Source organism: Thalassophryne amazonica, chromosome 16 (assembly GCF_902500255.1).
Source record: "Thalassophryne amazonica chromosome 16, fThaAma1.1, whole genome shotgun sequence".
NCBI lineage: Eukaryota > Metazoa > Chordata > Actinopteri > Batrachoidiformes > Batrachoididae > Thalassophryne > Thalassophryne amazonica.
In genome coordinates, this window is record NC_047118.1 from 33,597,791 (window position 1) to 33,619,216 (window position 21,426).

Consider the following 21,426-nt stretch of genomic DNA (forward strand, 5'->3'; position numbering starts at 1 on the left):
AGATGGGCTAGGGAGGTGGGGCTCCCTCTGTTGGCGCTCACCTCGCCTGTGCAGGTGCGGGCACTAGATGGCTCCCTACTCCCTCCGATCACGCATAAGATACCACCTGTAACTCTGGTGGTGTCAGGAAATCACCGGGAGGAGATTGAGTTTTTTGTGACTCCTGCTACCTCCCGTGTGATTTTAGGGTTCCCCTGGATGGTAAAACACAATCCCCGGATCGATTGGCCGTCCGGGGTAGTGGTGCAGTGGAGCGAGACCTGCCATCGGGCGTGTTTAGGTTCCTCGGTTCCTCCCGGCTCCCAGGCTAAGGAGGAGGTCAGAGTCCCGCCCAATCTGGGGACGGTGCCGGTGGAGTACCATGACCTTGTCGACGAGTTCAGCAAGGATCTGGCGCTCACCCTTCCCCCCACCGTCCTTATGATTGTGCCATTGATTTGGTTCAGGGCAGTGAGTTCCCGTCCAGCAGGCTGTACAACATCTCACGGCCTGAGCGCGAATCAACGGAGACCTACATCCGAGACTCGTTAGCCGCCGGGTTGATCCGGAATTCCACCTCCCCGATGGGTGCAGGTTTCTTTTTTGTGGGTAAAAAAGACGGCGGACTTCGTCCATGCATTGATTATAGGGGGCTGAACGAGATCACGGTTCGCAATCGATACCCATTGCCCCTGTTGGATTCAGTGTTCACGCCCCTGCATGGAGCCCGAATATTCACTAAGCTCGATCTTAGAAATGCGTATCACCTGGTTCGGATCCGGAAGGGAGACGAGTGGAAGACGGCATTTAACACCCCGTTAGGTCACTTTGAGTACCTGGTCATGCCGTTCGGTCTCACCAACGCTCCCGCGACTTTCCAAGCATTGGTTAATGATGTCTTGCGGGATTTCCTGCACCGGTTCGTCTTCGTATACCTAGACGATATACTCATCTTTTCTCCGGACCCTGAGACCCATGTTAGGCATGTACGTCAGGTCCTACAGCGGTTGTTGGAGAACCGACTGTTTGTGAAGGGCGAGAAGTGTGAGTTCCACCGCACGTCTTTGTCCTCCCTGGGGTTCATCATCTCCTCCAACTCCGTCGCTCCTGATCCGGCCAAGGTTGTGGCGGTGATAGACTGGCCCCAACCCACAAGCCGTAGGAAGCTGCAACAGTTCCTCGGCTTCGCTAATTTCTACAGGAGGTTCATTAAGGGCTACAGTCAGGTAGTTAGCCCTCTGACAGCCCTGACCTCTCCAAAAGTCCCCTTCACCTGGTCGGATCGTTGCGATGCCGCGTTCAAGGAGTTGAAACGTCGGTTCTCGTCTGCACCCGTTCTGGTGCAGCCTGATCCTAGTCGCCAGTTGGTGGTTGAAGTGGACGCCTCGGACTCAGGGATAGGAGCCGTGCTGTCCCAGAGCGGGAAGACCGATAAGGTCCTTCACCCGTGTGCCTATTTTTCCCGCAGGTTGACCCCGGCCGAACGGAACTATGACGTCGGCAATCGAGAACTCCTTGCAGTGAAAGAGGCTCTTGAGGAGTGGAGACATCTGTTGGAGGGAACGTCCGTGCCATTCACGGTTTTCACTGACCACCGGAACCTGGAGTATATAAGGACCGCCAAGCGGCTGAATCCCAGGCAAGCCCGCTGGTCACTGTTCTTCTGCCGTTTTGACTTCCGGATCACCTACCGTCCCGGGACCAAGAACCAGAGATCGGATGCCTTGTCCCGGGTACATGAAGATGAGGTCAAAACGGAGCCGTCGGATCCCCCGGATCCCATCATCCCGGAGTCCACTATCGTGGCCACCCTCACCTGGGACGTGGAGAAGACCGTCCGGGAGGCCCTGGCACGAAGCCCAGACCCCGGAACCGGGCCGAAGAACAGGCTCTACGTCCCACCAAAAGCTAGGGCTGCGGTCCTGGACTTCTGTCATGGTTCTAAGCTCTCCTGTCATCCTGGGGTGCGAAGAACCGTGGCGGTCGTCCGGCAGCGCTTCTGGTGGGCATCCCTGGAGACCGACGTCCGGGACTATATCCAGGCCTGTACCACCTGCGCCAGTGGCAAAGCCGACCACCGCATGTCCTCGGGTTTGCTACAGCCGCTGCCCGTACCTCATCGCCCCTGGTCTCACATCGGCCTGGATTTTGTCACGGGCCTCCCGCCGTCCCAGGGAAACACCGTCATCCTCACGATAGTGGACCGATTCTCCAAGGCGGCCCACTTCGTGGCCCTCCCGAAGCTCCCAACGGCCCAGGAGACAGCGGACCTCCTGGTCCACCACGTCGTCCGGCTGCATGGGATACCATCAGACATCGTCTCCGATCGCGGTCCCCAGTTCTCCTCGCACGTCTGGAGGAGTTTCTGCTGGGAACTGGGGGCCACGGTCAGTCTCTCGTCCGGGTATCACCCCCAAACCAACGGGCAAGCAGAACGGGCCAACCAGGAGATGGAGCAGACACTACGTTGTGTGACAGCCGCGCACCCGGCGGCCTGGAGTACTCATCTGGCCTGGATCGAGTACGCCCACAACAGTCAAGTGTCGTCAGCCACCGGCCTCTCCCCTTTTGAGGTGTGTTTGGGGTATCAGCCCCCATTGTTCCCGGTGGTTGATGGAGAGGTCGGTGTGCCCTCGGTCCAGGTCCACCTGCGGAAGTGCCGTCGGGTGTGGTGTGCCGCCCGTTCTGCTTTATTGAGGGCCCGGGCGAGGGCTAAGGCCCATGCAGACCGGCGGCGGACCCCGGCCCCTACATATCGCCCCGGGCAGGACGTGTGGCTATCCACCAAGGACATACCACTGCAAGTAGCCTCCCCGAAACTCAAAGACCGATACATAGACCGTATAAAATCCTCCAAATCGTCAATCCCGCCGCAGTGAGGCTTCAGCTTCCGGCCTCACTGCGGATCCATCCTGTATTCCATGTGTCCAGAATCAAGCCACATCACACTTCACCCCTCTGTACTCCCGATCCGGCGCCACCTCCTGCCCGGATCATCGACGGCGAGCCGGCTTGGACCGTGCGCCGGCTTCTGGATGTCCGACGGATGGGCCGGGGTTTTCAATACCTGGTGGACTGGGAGGGGTACGGCCCCGAAGAACGCTCCTGGGTGAAACGGAGCTTCATCCTGGACCCGGCCCTCCTGGCCGACTTCTACCGCCCAGGAGGCGCCCGTTGAGGGGGGGGTCCTGTTGTGTGGGCCGCTGAAGAGGAGGTACTGCTGGCCCACCACCACCAGAGGGCATCCCGCCTGGAGTGCGGGCTCCAGGCACCAGAGGGCGCTGCCGCCTCACAGGAGCAGCCCAGGTGACAGCCGCCACCCATCACCTGAAACAGCTGACATCCATCAGCTGAGGGGTATATCTGCTGGACGGCATCTCCATCTCATTGCCGAGATATCGTTCTACCAGGAAGGTAACGCACTCAGCCAGTCATCTCATTTCTGAGGAATAACCTTTTTGCTTGTGCTTAAGACAGCTGAAGACTGAACTAGATTCATATCGGATAAGTACCCTACACTGCAGTATTGTTTGTGACTAGAGGTGGAGGTGGTGTTTCCACCCTACGTGTTGCTGGGTGCAGCCGCACCCACATCTGACTGTTTCTGTTCCTCGCCAGCAGTACCGGATCCGACGAGCGGAGGCAGTGGCCACCTGGGAGTTCGGGACTTGGCGGCTCCAGTATTCCCGGGGTTCGGTGGCAGAGGAAATCGGGTGGTTCCGGTTCGACTCGGACGGACGTCTCCTATCGTTGAGCCTGCCCACACGACACCAGTGGAATTGGTTTATTTTTACAATTGTGATCTGTTGTGTTTGTTGTGCGAATTCACAACAGTAAAACCTTGTTATTTGACTTCTTCATTGTCCGTTCATTTGCGCCCCCTGTTGTGGGTCCGTGTTCCTCACTTTCCCCAACAACTATCCAATGTTTGGAGAACATTTCTCCTGCCGCTCTGTTTTTCCACCCTTTTCTCACCTGCCAATGAAACACCTAATCCTCTTATAAATCTTCCTCCTACTCGTAAAAATTCTGTTTTTACCTGAAGATGCTTTGTGAGCATCTTTCATCTTTACCAGGACATAATCTTAACTGTAAGGGGAAATATTTAGAAAACATTAAAATTCTTAACATTTTCTGAGAATTTCCCCCTATGAAGTTTTATGAATACAGCCCCTGAAAGACATCTGAAATAATCCTTGTGCCAAATCAATATATGGATTGATACTAGATCCACTCTGGTGAGCCGATCAAACGGGAGATCAAAGACAGAAAAAAAGTCAGTTATATTACAACCCCAATTCCAATGCAGTTTGGACGTTGTGTGAAATGTAAATAAAAACGGAATACAATGATTTGCAAATCCTCTTCAACCTATATTCAATTGAATACACCACAAAGACAAGATATTTAATGTTCAAACTGATAATCTTTATTGTTTTTGTGCAAATAATTGCTCATTTTGAAATGGATGCCTGCAACATGTTTTAAAAAAGTTGGGACAGGGCAACAAAAGAACGGGAAAGTTTTTGAATGCTTAAAGAACACCTAGTTGGAAACAGGTGAGTGTCATGATTGGGTATAAAAGGAGCATCCCCAAAAGGCTCAGCCATTCACAAGCAAAGATGGGGTGAGGATGACCACTTTGTGAACAACTGCATGAAAAAATAGTCCAACAGTTTAAGAACAATGTTTCTCAACGTTCAATTGCAAGGAATTTAGGGATTCCATCATCTACAGCCCATAATATAATCAGAAGATTCAGAGAATCTGGAGAACTTTCTACATGTAAGCAGCAAGGTTAAAAACCAACAATGAATGCCGGTGACCTTTGATCCCTCAGGTGGCACTGCATTAAAAACCGACATCATTGTGTAAAGAATCTTACCGCGTGGGCTCAGGAACACTTCAGAACACCATTGTCAGTTAACACAGTTTGTCACTACATCTACAAGTGCAAGTTAAAACTCTAAGATGCAAAGCGAAAGCCATACATCAACAACATTCAGAAACGCCGCCTCCTTCTCTGGGCCCGAGCTCATTTGAAATGGACAGACGCAAAGTGGAAAAGTGTTCTGTGGTCTGATGAGTCCACATTTCAAATTGTTTTTGGAAATCATGGACGTTGTGTCATCTGGGCAAAAGAGGAAAAGACCATGCAGATTGTTACCAGCACAAAGTTCAAAAGCCAGCATCTGTGATGCATGTGTTGCAGGCATCCATTTCAAAATGAGCAAATATTTGCACAAAAACAAAGTTTATCAGTTTGATCATTAAATATCTTGTCTTTGTGGTGTAGTCAATTGAATATAGGTTGAAGAGGATTTGCAAATCATTGTATTCTGTTTTTATTTACATTTTACACAACGTCCCAACTTCATTGGAATTGGGGTTGTAAATAAGATTATGATAACTCAGCATCTTCATGAACCCAGCTTCGGTTTGCTCTCCATATACTGTAGAAGAGTGATGTGGGAGAAAAAAATGATCTCCACAACCACCACCACAAAAAAAAAAAAAAAAAAAAAGACAGCCAGCTCTGACAAGTCCACTTGCCTATTCAGTTATGATTTAATGCTTCAGCTGGTCTGGGGAAGTTATGCAGTTGTGTCTTGCTCAACCTCAAGAAGTCCTGTGCCCCGAGCCCCACTCTCATATTGACATCAGCCAACAAAAATGTCTTCATTCAGATTAACAGACGTGACCGTTCCAGCACATTCCACTGCATATTTTATGAGGGTCATGTGTAGTCTGTTGCAGGTGTTGATGCTCTGATTGCCGTCCTGCACCTCCTACATGCTGAAGAACTCCCCACTGAGTAAATGTGCTTCAGCTCAAACAAGAGATGTGCTTTAGATTTTTACAGTGTCTTAACATATCACAAATACCATGTGTGGAAAGAGAAATAATTTTCGCAGCCAAACTGCTCTGGGCTGTGACCTTTGTGGGAGTAAACAAGGGAAAGGTGGGTGGGTGAGGGACAACTCCCATTCCTTCAAAGAATGTTCAACATAACTTGATTATGTCTACAAATAACATGCCTATAAATGTCTACAAGGTCTATATGTCTACAAAAAAATTGCTGTATTACTACAGTATAAGGAATTTGTTTAGTAAAATGAACACATTGATTTTTTTTTCTCTTTGCAATCACTTTAATGCTGTGGGTATGACAACAAATTCCCTCCACCCTGCTTGTGACACGCCGTACAGACATTGATTATATGACATGACGGCGCATGCCTGTATCTTTCCATCCTCACCTCAAAAATCTCCTCACGGGACACCTCAATGCGGCAGTGGCCAGCCTGTGGTTGCTGCTGGGACAGTTCCTGGCGGAGGATCTTGAGCTTCTGAACAAGGTCCCTCTTATACTTGGGTACGGTGAGGCACTCTGCCTCCTCTGGGAGCTGACCGGGGGACACCAGAGCCTGCTGGGCCTGATCCTTCAACTGGTTCTGACGACTAAATAACAGACATTAGGAAAAGAGAGACAGAGAATGATAAGCAATATATATATCAAATAGAGCACAGTGAGATGGGAAATAAAGAGTGAGAGTGAAGAGAAAGATAGAAGAAAGACAGATGATGGAGACAGCACTTACATGTAACTTGAAAAATGAACTATTCACACAAAAAGATTTCAGGAAAGTAAAAGTACTTCCTCTGTTTTCTAGAGTGCTGAGAATTCTGTGTAAACACATTGAGGTCATCTGGGAAGCACATCAAGTCAAACAGCTGCCTTGGCATCTCAAAGCCAGACAGACATACAGGTGGAGGTGGGATTAGTGGAGGTAAGACAACTCTCTCACCACCTCCACCGTGGCCCATCTCACTCACAAACACACACGTCTTTCTCTCTCTCGCCCGGTAGAGAGAGGCCCAGTGTTCTCACACAGAGATGGCTCGACTAAAATTAGACTTTCTACAGGGCAGTAGAAAGTCGTGGAGGAAAGACACGTCTGCAAACAGATTGACTCACCATGTACACCTCAGGTAATACAGGATCACTGAGGTCATTCCCCAGAAGTAAACTGGTGCAACAAGTACAAAAATTTGCGTGAAATGGTAAATGGACTGCATTTATATAGCGCTTTTCCATCTGAATCAGACGCTCAAAGCACTTCACAATTATGCCTCACATTCACCCTGATGTCAGGGTGCTGCCATACAAGGCGCTCACTACACACCGGGAGCAATAGGGGATTAAAGGCCTTGCCCAAGGGCCCTTAGTGATTTTCCAGTCAGGTGGGGATTTGAACCTATGATCTTCTGGACTCAAGCCCCCCGCGTGAAGACAGGAAGAGAGAATACAGAGTGCATGCTACTGAATGAAGAGGGTATTTGTAGAATTTATACACATATACACAGATGTAAAGATGTGTAGACTGAAGACTGATCTGTTCTCTCTATCCTCGTCCTAAGATATCATAATTTATATTTAGTTGTATGGGATAACTGTCTTTTCTTTACATTTCAGTTAGTTGCATTACTGGTGGAGAAGGACTCAGTCTCATCACAACCAAAGTCAAACCAAAGTTTTCTCTATTAGTTCACTGTTTAAGATGGTAAACCGGTCATTCTGGTTGACTGATTTTTACTTTGTTGTCCGAAATCCTGCTTGTTAAATGCCGCATTAGTCCAGATGCGGCAGATGGAGATGGAGAGTGTAGGTAAAAAGGCTCCATTTGTGTCTGGGGGATCCATCCATCCATACACACCGTACATACATACATACATCCTTCAGGACTAGGACATGTGGGGTGTACATGGGACTGCTGATATCCAGAGTGTGCCTATCTGTTAAGGGACCATCATGTGGAAGGAAACTGGGGAATGCCCTCTGTAATGACTGATTTGGCATCATTACACACACTGACTTGCCAACTTTAGTCCATTTTACTGGGACTCTGATCTTCACCTTCTGGCTGAATTTTAGGCTATCTGTCATTATGATTACGAGACTCTCTATGTGGCCCGTTTCTCTGTGCATGGTCCAACATGCAGGTGCCTGAGTGTTGAAGACCACAGCAGCTGGATAAGGTCAAGGGGACATGTCATATTTCACCTGGCTGTGGCAGATAGATGGTTATTTTTGTAATGTGGGAATGGACTAGTTGTCTGCCTGGGTGGTTGCCGTCCAAGACCCATGGCAGTTCTGTGGAGTTGTGGGCAGATGGTCACCCCATTGTGTCTGGTCTACTTGAGGTTTCTTCCTATAATCAATGAGAGTTTATCCTTGACCACAGTTGTCAATGTGCTTGCTCTGGGGCTGGGTAAAGTTGAAACCTTAATCCTGTAGCACCTTAGGGTGACATATGTTGTGATTTGGCACAGAATAAAGAAACTGAATTGAGTGTATCCACAAAACTTCAAATCAAAAATCTAACAAAAGGACTTAAGCTTATTTAGTGGTAAAGACAAAACAAGAACAAGAATTAGAAGAAACCTGTTCAATCTCCCAATGTGAACAAAGTCTTTTTAACTGTCCTGACTTCACTTCAATAAAAGTCTGATCTACTGGCAGCTTTGCTGGAACAGCTAAAGCTTAAAGGCTTTGCTGAATACCTGCACAATAGTGGTTTACGGATAAGACAAGTGTTTTAAACCTGACACTGTATCAGTTAATTGTCTCTGCAGTATTCCAGGGCAGACCCACACTAAAAAAAGAGAATGTTTGAACCAACTTTAAAAAGTGCTACAGTTTGTAAAAACCTGAATGAATTAAGTTGTTTGAACTTAAGTTTGTAAGTTAGAGTTGATTTAACTTTCAAACTTAAGTTCAAACAACTTAATTCATTCAGGGGTTTTTTTTGTTTTTTTTTTACAAATTATAACACTTTTTTTTTTAAGTTGGTTCAAACATTCTCTTTTTTCAGTGCAACATTTTCACTACATTTTGTGAAATTCTGGTCAACGATCTCAGAGGAATCCTACCAAAAGGTTCAAAATATGAGTTCCGGGACACTGATTGCTCTTGAACAATTTCTCATTTAATGTTTAAACAACATGAGCTTAGAAATAAAGCAGCTGCATATTCTTCTGCCGCTACACAACTGTGTGGGGTCGCTGTGCATAAAGGGTAAAGACTTAAACACTCAGTCACAGCTGTGGATTGATCGCGCCGATCAGCTGGTTAATGGACAATCAGTTTTAGTCACCTCTTATGTGGCAGATACACAAAAACACAGAAAACACAGCAACAAGAGAGCAACCACAGCGTCAAATGTGGCTGTGAACATTATCTGCAGTTCATGTTGGCACTGGCATGGTTCCTGAATGCGTTGTAGACTGCTTGATGAAGAATACAACTTTTGAAGCAGGCCCTGTGTTTGGGGAAAAAAGGTCTCAGAGGGTAGCACAGTGGGGAGGGGGCACACACACTGACTCAATAGGGCCTTTATGGGGCAGCCACTAAAGGATTATTTGAACATTGGTCTTTTGCACTTCAGTGGGGGGTAGCAGGCCCTGAGCAGGATCATAAACCCAGACTCTACAGCCACGCACAGCGGGTGGTGGAAGTGTGGACATATCACTGCATGTACAACATGTGTTTACTCTATTATTATGATTTACCCTGGAGGAAAGAGATGCCAGGTCTACAAAACATGTCATACATGCAAGTTTTATCCCCTTACTTAACTTAATTTTACTCAGGGAAGAGGAAACTATTAAGATTAAAATGCTAAGAAGCCTGATCTTGATGGCAGATGCAAAAACGAGCTGCGCAGACAGTGCAAATCCATTTTTGGAGTGTTTGAGGGGATATTACTAGTTAAGCAATGGGAAATAGTGCAAATGAAGACACAGAGTGCAAAAGAATTGATTTAATATTACATATTAATACCCTGCATGTAGGCACAGCAGTGATAGTAGGATATTGCTTTCTCTGGCGTGTATCTGTGTCTATGCGTACAAGATAACTCAAAAATGGCTGGACAGGTTTCCCTCAATCCTGGTGGGAATATTGTGTGGATGGATATCTAGACGTGATGACATTTTGGAGTAGTTTGGCCAAAAGTCAATGGGTAAGGTCAAAGAAAACATGGTCCGAAAAACACGCTTTTTTGTACATGTCAACAACAAAGAAGCCTAGTGGATTGATCTAAATAATATACTGTATTGATCAGCAAAATATCTGTGCCTGATTGGTGTTAACAACTTCAAAATGAAGTCATACATAGCCACAAACACCATTACAGATGATGTACCATATATTTACTTGTAATTTGGTAGGCATCAGCCCTCTGATGCCTTTCATTAAGAGATGTTTTGTACTCATATCATGAATACGATCTATAATGGATCTGCCGTAGCTACTCTTAGTAAAAAATAAATTATTAGTCAAGCCTAATGTTAGTCATTATTGGTTATGGCATCAAAGACAGCAAGACACTGTATGTTGTTTTTCAGAAGGTGGAGCATTTAGAATCAACTCATGCCTGCTTAAAATTCTAGTTGTGCTCTATAAGAAAGCAGTCGTTAAACATTTATACAAATGTAAGCTCCCATAATTAATTAGGAATGCTTACAAAAATCAAACTCATTCACTCCCAGGATGAAAAATTATTCTTTCCACTGAAAATTGGAAGAAGAAATAATCCTTGTCTCAAAGAAGGTGGACATTTTTCTTTGAATAAAATTCATTTTCATATTTGGGAGAAACAAACTGAACATTTCAGAAAACATGCAACTCAGTTTGTACTTGTTTTAGACTTTTGTAAAAATAAATAAATAAATAAATAAACAAAACTTTTAAAAAGTGGGTTTAGCTCAATGGCTTGCATTTTACTTTGCCACAATGACAACTTCACCATTGCAAAGTGACAGTTTGGTTTCTGTTCTCTGCCAAGAAGAGCCCAGATTGGCTTTTCAATCACTTCCTGCTATTCCAGAAAACCATGGGGCCCCGCAGGACATTTGAGATCTCCTGCTGAATCCCTTGATTTCCTGCAGACTAGACTCAGAGGGAGGGAAGGCAGGAAGGGCACTCACCAGACAGCACCCAAACACTACAGACAACGCAGAGGGTGGGAGGGAAGAAAGGAGAGAGAGGACACGCAAAGCATCTCTTCCTGCACTTTCACCCATAAATCAAACATTCCTGCTCTATTGCTCCTCTTTCTCTCAAGGGTGCAGGCAAAACTGTGCCAGACATGCTTCTTCTCTTTCTAACCCTTTCCTGATAAATAGACCCCTGGTGAATGTTAGCTGAAACACTCACAGCGGAGGTGAGCCAGCGATTAAAAAAAAAAAAACCCATACATGTTTAAAAAAATCTGGCAAATGGTACAGGAACTTCTCAATCAAGTGTACAAAGGGTGGTTGTGCAGACTGGCTGTAAAAACCACACAAGGATATCGTTACCAAATGAACAAAGAGCTTGACTAGTCTGGGGGTTTGGATTCAGCAGAAGATTGGAACATCACAGAGAAAATTTTACCAAAAGGAGTTCAGGCAATGTTTTAAAGTAAATAAAATAGACAACAAGGTATAACTTTGACAGACATATGTATCACATTTTTCTCGGGTGACAGCACATGGAAGTGAAAATTTCTGAAATCCTTCACTTGATAAAAGGCAGATGTCTTGATTGAAATCCATGATGACTGATATCTTTTCCAGAGTTTTGTCCTAAGCAGGAGGGTCACTCCCAAGACCATGCAATTTGCAACAACAGCTTGGCCTCAAAGCTCCTGTTATGTCTGCACAAAAACTATCAAGAAAGAAAACTACTCACGCAATACAGGGGATAATTACAAAGCAGGATCAGGTAATGGTTAGACTTACAGAATTTATAAATATGACAGCTTACAGATCTCAAGAAAACAACCCATAACAAAAGACAAACCAGGAGTTACTCCTTGCAGTGCATTTAAAAAGTATTCACAGCGCTTCACTGTTTCCACATTTTGTTATGTTACAGCCTCATTCCAAAATGGAGTAAATTCATTTTTCCCCTCAAAATTCTACTCTTAACACCCCATAATGACATGAAAAAATTTTGTTTTGGAAACTTTTGCAAATGTATTAAAACTAAAAGACGATGAAATCACATATATTCACACCCTTTGCTCAATACTTTGTTGATGCACCTTTGACAGCAATTACAGCCTCAAGTTGTCTTGTAGATGATGCGAAAAACTTGGTGCATCGATCTTTGGGCAGATTTGTCCATTCCTCTTTGCAGCACCTCTCAAGTTCCATCAGGTTGGATGGGAAGCGTCGGTGCACAGCCATTTTCAGATCTCTCCAGAGATGTTCAATCGGATTTAGGTCTGGGCTCTGGCTGGACCACTCAAGGACATTCACAGAGTTGTCCTGAAGCCACTCCTTTGATATCTTGGCTGTGTGTTTAGGGTCATTGTTCTGCTGAAAGATGAACTGTCGCCCCAGTCTGAGGTTAAGAGCGCTCTGGAGCAGGTTTTCATCCAGGATGTCTCTGTACATTGCTGCATTCATCTTTACCTCAATCCTGACTAGTCTCCCAGTTCCTGTCGCTGATAAACGTCCCCATAGCATGATGCTGCCACCACCATGCTTCACTGTAAGGATGGTGCCTGGTTTCCTTCAAACATGATGCCTGGCATTCAGCCAGGTGCATGTGGCAAACTCCAGGTGGGCTGTCATGTGCCTTTTACTAAGGAGTGGCTTCCATCTGGCCACGCTACCATACAGGCCTCACTGGTGGATTGCTGTACAGATGGTTGTCCTTCTGGAAGGTTCTTCTCCCCCCACAGAGGAATGCTGGAGCTCTGACAGAGTGACCATCAGATTCTTAATCACTTCCCTGACTAAGGTCCTTCTCCCCCGGTCGCGCAGTTTAGATGGGCAGCAGCTCTAAGAAGAGTCCTGGTCAAACGGAACTTCTTCCATTTATAGATGATGGAGGCCACTGTGCTCACTGGGACCGTCTAAACAGCAGAAATGTTTCTGCACCCTTCCCCAGATATGTGTCTAAAGACAATCCTGTCTCTGAGGTCTACAGACAATTCCTTTGACTTCGTGTTTGGTTTGTGCTCTGACATGCACTGTCAACTGTGAGACCTTATATGTAGACAGGTGTGTGCCTTTCCAAATCATCTCCAATCAACTGAATTTACCCCAGGTGGACTCCAATTAAGCTGAAGAAACATCAAGGATGATCAGTGGAAACAGGATGCATCTGAGCTCAATTTTGAGCGTCATGGCAAAGGTTGTGAATACTTATTTACATGTGATTTCTTAGTTTTTTTTTTTTGTTTTTTTTTTTTCATTTTTAACACATTCGCTAAAAACTAAAAAAAAAATTACATTGTCATATGTGTAGAATTTTGAAGAAACAAATTAATTTAATCCATTTTGGAAAAAGGCTGTAACATAATAAAATGTGGAAAAAGTGGAGCGCTGTGAATACTTTCTGGATGCACTGTAGATAAGGGATATTCAGGCGTATTCATTAAACATTTTAACACGACAACTCGTTATATACAGTAAAGGTTTCTCACTAAGATATTAGTCTTAAGACCTGCCAAAGCTGGTAGCAGTTATTTTATTATTAAGAAAAGGCAGATTTGACCTTACTGTTGTGAATATCTGATCCAGGAGGTTGCATTCTGCGTCAAGTGCAACATCCAGAGAGTGTAGCTACACTTAATGTTACAGTGTGCAGGATTAGTGTTAACAGACAACAAGCTTGTACTGAACATAACACTTCATTAAAAATTACTAAATCACTTTTACAAACAAGTTTATAAAGGTGGGTTAAAGCTAAAGTGAAGGTTTCAGTGTCATCTGGTGGTGAAACTGCTGATTGTATTGTGCTGTCAACAAGTCACAGTTTTGTTTCCCTTGACATGTTTGCTTCTTTGGCAATGGGAATTTGTAAATTTGGGCACCCCTGATAATATTCATGATTTTCCTTTATAAATCATTGGTTTTCTGGATCAGAAATTTCAGTTAAATATATCATATAGCAAACGAACACACTGATATTTGAGAAGTGAAATGAAGTTAATAGGATTTACAGAAAGTGTGCAATAATTATTTAAACAAAATTAGGCAGGTGCATATTTCAGCACCCTTGTCATTTTACTGATTTGAATACATTTAGCACTAATTATTGGAACACAAAATTGGTTCGTTAAGCTCACTGACCCTTGACCTCCTTACACACGTGAATCCAATCATGAGAAAGGATATTTAAGGTGGCCATTTGCAAAGGTTTCCCCACTTTGCATCTCTTCTAATGAGTGGCAACATGGGAGCCTCTAAACAACTCTCAAACGACCTGAAAACAAAGATTGTTCAACATCATGGTTTAGGGGAAAGATAAAAAAGCTATCTCAGAGATTTCAGCTGTCAGTTTCCACTGTGAGGAACATAGTGAGGAAATGGAAGACTGCAGGCACAGTGCTAGTTAATGCCTGAAGTGGCAGGCCAAGAAAAACTCAAATAAACTGAAGCGAAGGATGGTGAGAACAGTCATAGTCAACCCACAGACCTGCTCCAAAGACCTACAACATGATCTTGCTGCAGATAGTGTCTCTGTGCATTGTTCAACTATGCAGCACACTTTGCACAAAGAGATGCTGTATGATGCTATAATGCAGAGGAAGCTTTTTTCTGCATAAACACCACAAACACAGTCGCTTGAGGTATGCTAAAGTACATTTGGACAAGCCAGCTTCATTTTGGAATAAGGTACTGTGGACTAATGAAACTAAAATTGAGTTATTTGGACATAAGGGCAGTATGCATGGCTGAAAAAGAACACAGCATTCCAAGAAAAACGCTTGCTACCTACAGTAAAATCTGAAGGTGGTTCCAACATGTTGTGGGGCTGTGTGGCCAGTGCAGGTACTGGGAATCTTGTTAAAGTTGAGGATCACATGGATTCCAGTCAATATCATCAGATTCTTGAGAACAATGGTCACGAATCAGTGACAAAGTTGAAGATGCGCTGGGGCTGGATCTTTCAACAAGACAACGACCCTAAACACTGTTCAAAATCTACTAAGGCATTCATGCAGAGGAACAAGTACAACATTCTGGAATGGCAATTTCAGTCCCCAGACCTGAATATTATTGAAAATCTGTGATTTTAAGCGGGCTGTCCATGCTCAGAAACCAACAAACCTGAGATGTTTTGTAAAGAAGAATAGTCCAAAATACCTTCAACCAGAATCCAGACTCTCACTGGAAGCTATAGAAAGTGTTTAGAGGCTGTTATTTCTGCAAAAGGAGGATCTACTAAATATTGGTGTATTTTTTCTGTTGGGGTGCCCAAATTTATTCACCTGCCTATTTTTTTTTTTTATTATTGCACACGTTCGGTAAATATAGAAACTTCATTTCACTTCTCAAATATCACTGTGTTTGTCTGCTATATGATATATTTAACTGAAATTGCTGATCCAAACAACCAATGATTTATAAAGGAAAATCGTGGACATCATCAGGTATGCCCAAACATTCAACTGTATGTGTGACTGACTTCCACATTCCCAACATATGTGCACATACATTCAACTGTATGTATGGTCCTCCATTTCACAAAAATGAAGGTCCTCAAACTTGTTAGCCTGCACTAGCAACAAGTAGAAAATGTATAGTGGAACAACCACTGCCTTCTGGCTGTGCTGCTAAATGCGGAAGGTGGAGTAAGTATGTCCATTTTGGGCTAATTACCTCCATCAACAAAGTTGGGTGGAGGTTATGTTTTCACCCCACTTTGTTTGTTTGTTTGTTTCACAATTTTTCATATATCATTATGATATTTTATAGACGTTTCATATCCCAATAGTCAAGAACTGATTCAATTTTTAAGGTCATAGGTCAAAGAGCAAAGTCTGGAAAAATCTTGGAAAAATGAAAAAATCCCTATCCTTTAACACTGAATGAAATTTCAAAAATTCATACCGCTGTCAAAAAAGTTCAACTTTCTTTCATATTTGGGAGTTTTATGTAGGATGGTATCTTTTATTGACTGATAAAATTTGATCCGGATCTGATCCGGATTACAGATTTTGTGGCCAATTAAATATAACACTGAAAACCCCATTTAATGTATCTTGACCAAACGTGCCCCAATCAGTCTCATATTTGAAAGTCAAGTGTAGAGTGGCACTCACTGTCACCTGACGAAGTTTGATCTGGATCTGATATGGATTGTGGATTTTTTGGACATTTGAATTTAATATTGAAAATCCCATTTAGTGTATATTTTTCATTATAGCTCAACCAAAAGTGCCTCAATCACTCTCATTTGTGACAATGAGGTGCAAACTGGTACTCTCAATGAATAGACTAAGTTTGATCCACATCTGATCCGTATTGCAGATTTAGCGGATATTTGATTTTAACATTGAAAAGCCCTTTTGATCTATATTTTGTGTTATATTTTAGCTTATGAAAAGCCACTTCTAACAGGGCTTTGACCTTGAAAATTTTTTCCAAGGTAAAAATGTGTGGAATTGTAAACTAGTGTTGGTGGAGGTTAGCACTCTATGAGTGTGGTGCTCTAGTTTTCTATGGGGCAATGCAACATGGCAGCCTCTATAGGGGTCTCACTCCCATGTAGATATGAAGGGTTTGGTTGGTTTTCCAAAATATTAAAATTAGTATTATTTGCAGATGACACAAGCATTTTTTGTTCAGGGGGGGATTTGCAGGAGTTACTGAGGAGGATCAGTATAGAAATGGGAAAATTGAAAATATGGTTTGACAGAAATAAATTATCATTAAACTTAAGTAAAACAAAATACATGTTATTTGGCTATTGTAATACAGACATACAGGTTCAGTTACAAGTCAAGGGGGTAGATATTGAAAGGGTACATGAAAATAAGTTTCTGGGGGTGATAATAGATGATAAGATAAACTGGAAGACTCATATAAAACATATACAAAGTAAACTGTCAAGAAGCATTTCAGTTCTAAACAAAGCGAAACATATTCTGGACCACAACTCACTCCGCATTCTTTACTGCTCACTGGTTTTACCATATTTACAGTACTGTGCAGAGGTATGGGGTAATACTTATAAAGGTACAACACAATCACTATCAGTAATGCAGAAAAGAGCTATAAGAATTATTCATAATACTGGCTATAGAGATCATACAAATCCACTATTTTTACAATCCAAATTCTTAAAATTCACAGACTTGGTTCATTTTCAAACAGTACAAATTGTGTATAAAGCAATAAACAATTTACTTCCAGCAAATATTAAAAATATGTTTTTTAACAGATCAGGGGATTACAGTCTGAGGGGGAAATTTAATTTAAAGCATCAGTGGGCACGAACAACATTAAAAGGTTTCTGTATTTCTGTCTGTGGGGTGAGGATGTGGAACAGATTGGGAGTGGGGCTCAAGCAATGTCCAAGCATGAACCAGTTCAAACAGCGGTACAAAAATATGTTTTTTTCTGGGTATAGGGAGGAGGAAGGGTAATGAGGGTTAGGGTGTTTTTGTTTTTTGCTTCGGCTTGTAAATATATAGTATTTTGTATGTAAGTAGGTATGTGTAGGTGTATATTTATGTTTGTGTATATATATGTGTATATATGTATATGTATGTGTATGTGTATATATATGTATATATATATATATATTGATATCGGTTTAGGTGTGTAGGAATTTATGTGTATATGTGGCAAAGGGTATTACTGGTTGTGGGGAAGAAGGGGTAGGGATAAATAAGCTGATGCTTCACCCTACCCCTTTTCGGACATGTTGGGTACACAGTAGGAACTTTTTTGTTGTTGTCTTTACTGATCTATCTTGTAATTGTTGTTGTATCAAATGTTCGAAATAAACAGTTTTCATTCATTCATTCATTCATTCATTCATTCATTCATTCAAGGGTTCATTCTAAGCTAATGAAAAAACATATACTAATGAACAGATGGTTATGAATGTTATATTCCTTTTCTGTTAACAAACACCCATAAATCCTATACATTGTAGCTTTAATGAAAACTGAATGAACTTTTTCAACATTAATAGACAATCCTTATTCACTGTGTAAGATACTTATTATGGCTTTGATATGAGCTGATCATATTTCCAGAACACATGTATGGTGAATGGACATTTTACATGTAAGAGCTTCACACATCTGGCCATAATCAGACTCAAGACAAAATTACTTCATTAAAAACAAATGTGGCGCACCATGCTACATTTTTATAAAACCTTTCAGAGGACCATAGATGAAAAAGAAAAAAAAAAAGAGAAATGAACAGAAAATGCCAAACACTTTCTTTGATCCATCAGAACAGGAAAAAAGGAAACCTGATCTCTGCATTGATGCATTCCTTCTCTCTGTGCACAGAAGAGGAATGAGGTCAGGCAGAGGAGGCCCACCAAGGCACCCATACTTTGCTCCACCTTTGCAAGGACCTGTGGGTAATTCAATGGCAATTGTAACATGGTATATGTTTAAACAGCTGCGCAAGGGAAGAAATTCTGAACTTTGCAACAATGCACGCATGGACTAAGCACTGAAAAACAACACACGTGAACACAGACAGAAGGACAGACGTATTCAAACACAAAATTCATTCAGTGACTTGGGCATTAAATTTATGATGGTAAGGTCCCCTCTGCCTCAGACACAGCAGCCTTGGTTTCCACTATACGTGGTGCCTGGCCAAAGCCAGTTTTTTGACAGATTATGCACTAAAAAGCCTTTGAGACCTGTGGACCTGCGGAATTATTATTATTATTATTTTTGTGAAACAAATTACGGGGAAGTGTGTTTACAATGGTCTATGAGCAGATGTGTGTTCAACAGAGTATCTACAGGTTATGAACATACCTTGACACAAAATGAGCAAAGTTAGTAAGACTGTGAAAGCTTATGAGTGCTGTGCTTGAATGTGTTCACGTGTGTAAGCAATAATGCCTGTTGACAGGATGCCCAAAACATACCTGACATTCTGACTTTCAATGCCTCCTCGAGAACCATTGGGGCTTGGACTACAGATGGAAAGCAAAATATGACATTTCAGGTAGACTGAACTTCCACTAGAAGTATGGCTTTCTTTCCTTTTACTCTCAAATTTATTTCTCCTATTCCATTATACTTGCTCAATGGTAACAGGGAACTCACTTGAGGACTAGATGCAGGTTGGCAGAGAGGCGTGGATCTGTGAACTGGGTGGTTCGGTTATTGTGGTCGACAAAGTAAACCCTGCCTGTGGCGGTGTTCCGTATCTCCCAACCAGGGGGTAGAGGTCCCAACTCCTCACAGTTCACGTTACTCAAATCTCTACAAAGTGCATGTGAAAAATACACATTATAGCAGCTAGAATTTAAGGAAACTAGAGACAAACAAGGGTTAAACTGAGCAAAAGACAAAGTGCACCCATTATAGGTATAAAACATACCAAAGCACTGACTAACTGGAGTCAGGCGGACAGCAAAGATTCTGAGATGTCTGAAAAACCACTTTTATTTTATTTTTCTTCTTCCTCCCAGCTGAATTATTTACTGCTGCCCTGCAACCTTTTCAGCTGTATTCCACAGAGACTCAGAAGTTCAGAAATTACAGCAGGCTCCCCATATTGGCACTGACTTCTGTGTTTTTTAGGGTTTAAAGCCAAAGGGACTTGAGCCTCCCAACCAATGAGTACTTGGCAGCTCAGTCATCTGCTAATGCTGAAGCTATCTGTGGAAGGTGTGGCGTGACCAATAGCCTACTATCATGTGCAATAAAACTATCGTCCATCACTCATACCAACAGAACGCAAGAGAGCAGTTGCCACACATAACATCAGTCATGTTTTATTGATTGTAACTGGAGGACACTGCACATTTGTGCAAATGTATATAGATGTATGTGCACATATGTTGGGAATGTGGAAGTCAGTCACACATGCCTGAATGAGTGTTGCCCAGGAGCTTCTGGTATGGATGATAGAGGTGTGCTATGTGTTAGCTCGAAGGGCCCAAAATAAGGCCTTTCAGCACTTGTACCAAAGATCCAAATCAGAGTCGCATGACATTTTTTAACTCTGAGGTCCCAAGGTATTTTCTAGATTTTACCATACTTACAGTAAATCCAATTTTAAGGTGTGTTTTTTTATTTAAGTTTAATGCCCATGTGTTGAATATCAAAATGTTATAATAATTTATTAATTTATATAGCACCAAATCACGACTAATTGCCTCAAGGTGCTTCATAAACATCGTTTAAAAGCAGAATAAGATGAAATAAGATTAAAATGCAATTTAAATTTAAACATAAATAAGACAATTTAAGACAATTTAAGAGACAATTTAACCATAAATAAGTAAAAGAAGTAAAATAAATAAAATAAATAAAAAAAAGACACACAATCATATAAAATACTAATGATGAAACAGGGAGAACAACTGTGTCTCCCTGATGTTCACATCAATCTCAGTTTTCAGAATATGTATCACATATTTGTCAACAACACTGTATGTCAAAATATTTTCGGTATAAATCTGAAAAAAATTAAATGCATTTTTAGAAAATTCCACAAATCTTGAGTGAAAGTACACCTGTATTCCATGGACAAACTGTGGTGGTGCTAGAAATGGGTTTACCAAAGTCTCTGGCTCACAAAGGTAGTGTAACATATGGAGGAAATTGCATATCAGTGGCTTGCAAAAGTATTCAGCCTCTTGGTATTTCACATATTTTAATTTGTTTATGGCATTTCAAATACAAAATGTAAACCAGGCCTCTTCATATAAAAATTTCTAAAATTATCTTCCTTAAACTCAAATTGAAAGTAAATCTCTACAACCTGATATAAATTTATTAAAAATATAAAAGCCAAGATGATGGGTTGCATAACTAATTGGCCCCTTTGGTATAATACCTGTAAATAATCAGTTTTATTGTCAGTTTTCTTCAGACGAGTCAGTGGATGGATACATGAACATTTCCAAGTCACTGAATATGTCTTGGACTTTATTTACATCAGTTATAAAAAAAAATACAAACAGTATGGCACTCTATGGTAAATCTGTGTGGAGTAGACAGTTCTCAAAAACTGAGTGACTGTGCAAGAAGGAGAAGAGTGAGCAAAGCTACCAAGACACCCAGACAACCCAGAAGAAGTTATAGGCTTCTGTGGCTGTGATTGGAGAAATTTTGCACAGTGCAAGTTTGGATTTTATATCCCCAGTTATACAGCTTCATGATGAAGTGGTACAGAGGAGGATTTTCTTAAAAAGAAGATATGAACGTTCACCTACAATGTGCCAGAAGGTACATCTGAGATGCAAGCCTAGATTTGATGTTTTAGTGAAAGAAGACCCTTGTCTATACCACTTCATTATGAAGCTTTATAACTGGAGATACAAAACACATTGGCTTTCCTCACTGTTCTCCATCTTGCACAGTCACTCAGTTTTTGAGAACTGTCTACTCCACACAGATTTACCATAGAGTGCCATATTGTTTGTATTTCTTCATATTTATTCTT

General features: G+C 42.4%; 1 protein-coding gene across 1 annotated transcript in view; it reads right to left on the minus strand.

Moving 5' to 3' along the window:
- smurf2 (SMAD specific E3 ubiquitin protein ligase 2) overlaps positions 1-21,426 on the minus strand; it is a 157,023-nt gene that overhangs the window by 26,046 nt on the left and 109,551 nt on the right. The window contains exons 10-12 of the mRNA XM_034189734.1: positions 19,077-19,235; positions 18,896-18,943; positions 6,240-6,441 (exon numbers count right to left, since the gene is read on the minus strand). Coding sequence (XP_034045625.1) covers positions 6,240-6,441; positions 18,896-18,943; positions 19,077-19,235 — 409 coding nt within the window. The remainder of the gene's footprint in view (positions 1-6,239; positions 6,442-18,895; positions 18,944-19,076; positions 19,236-21,426) is intronic.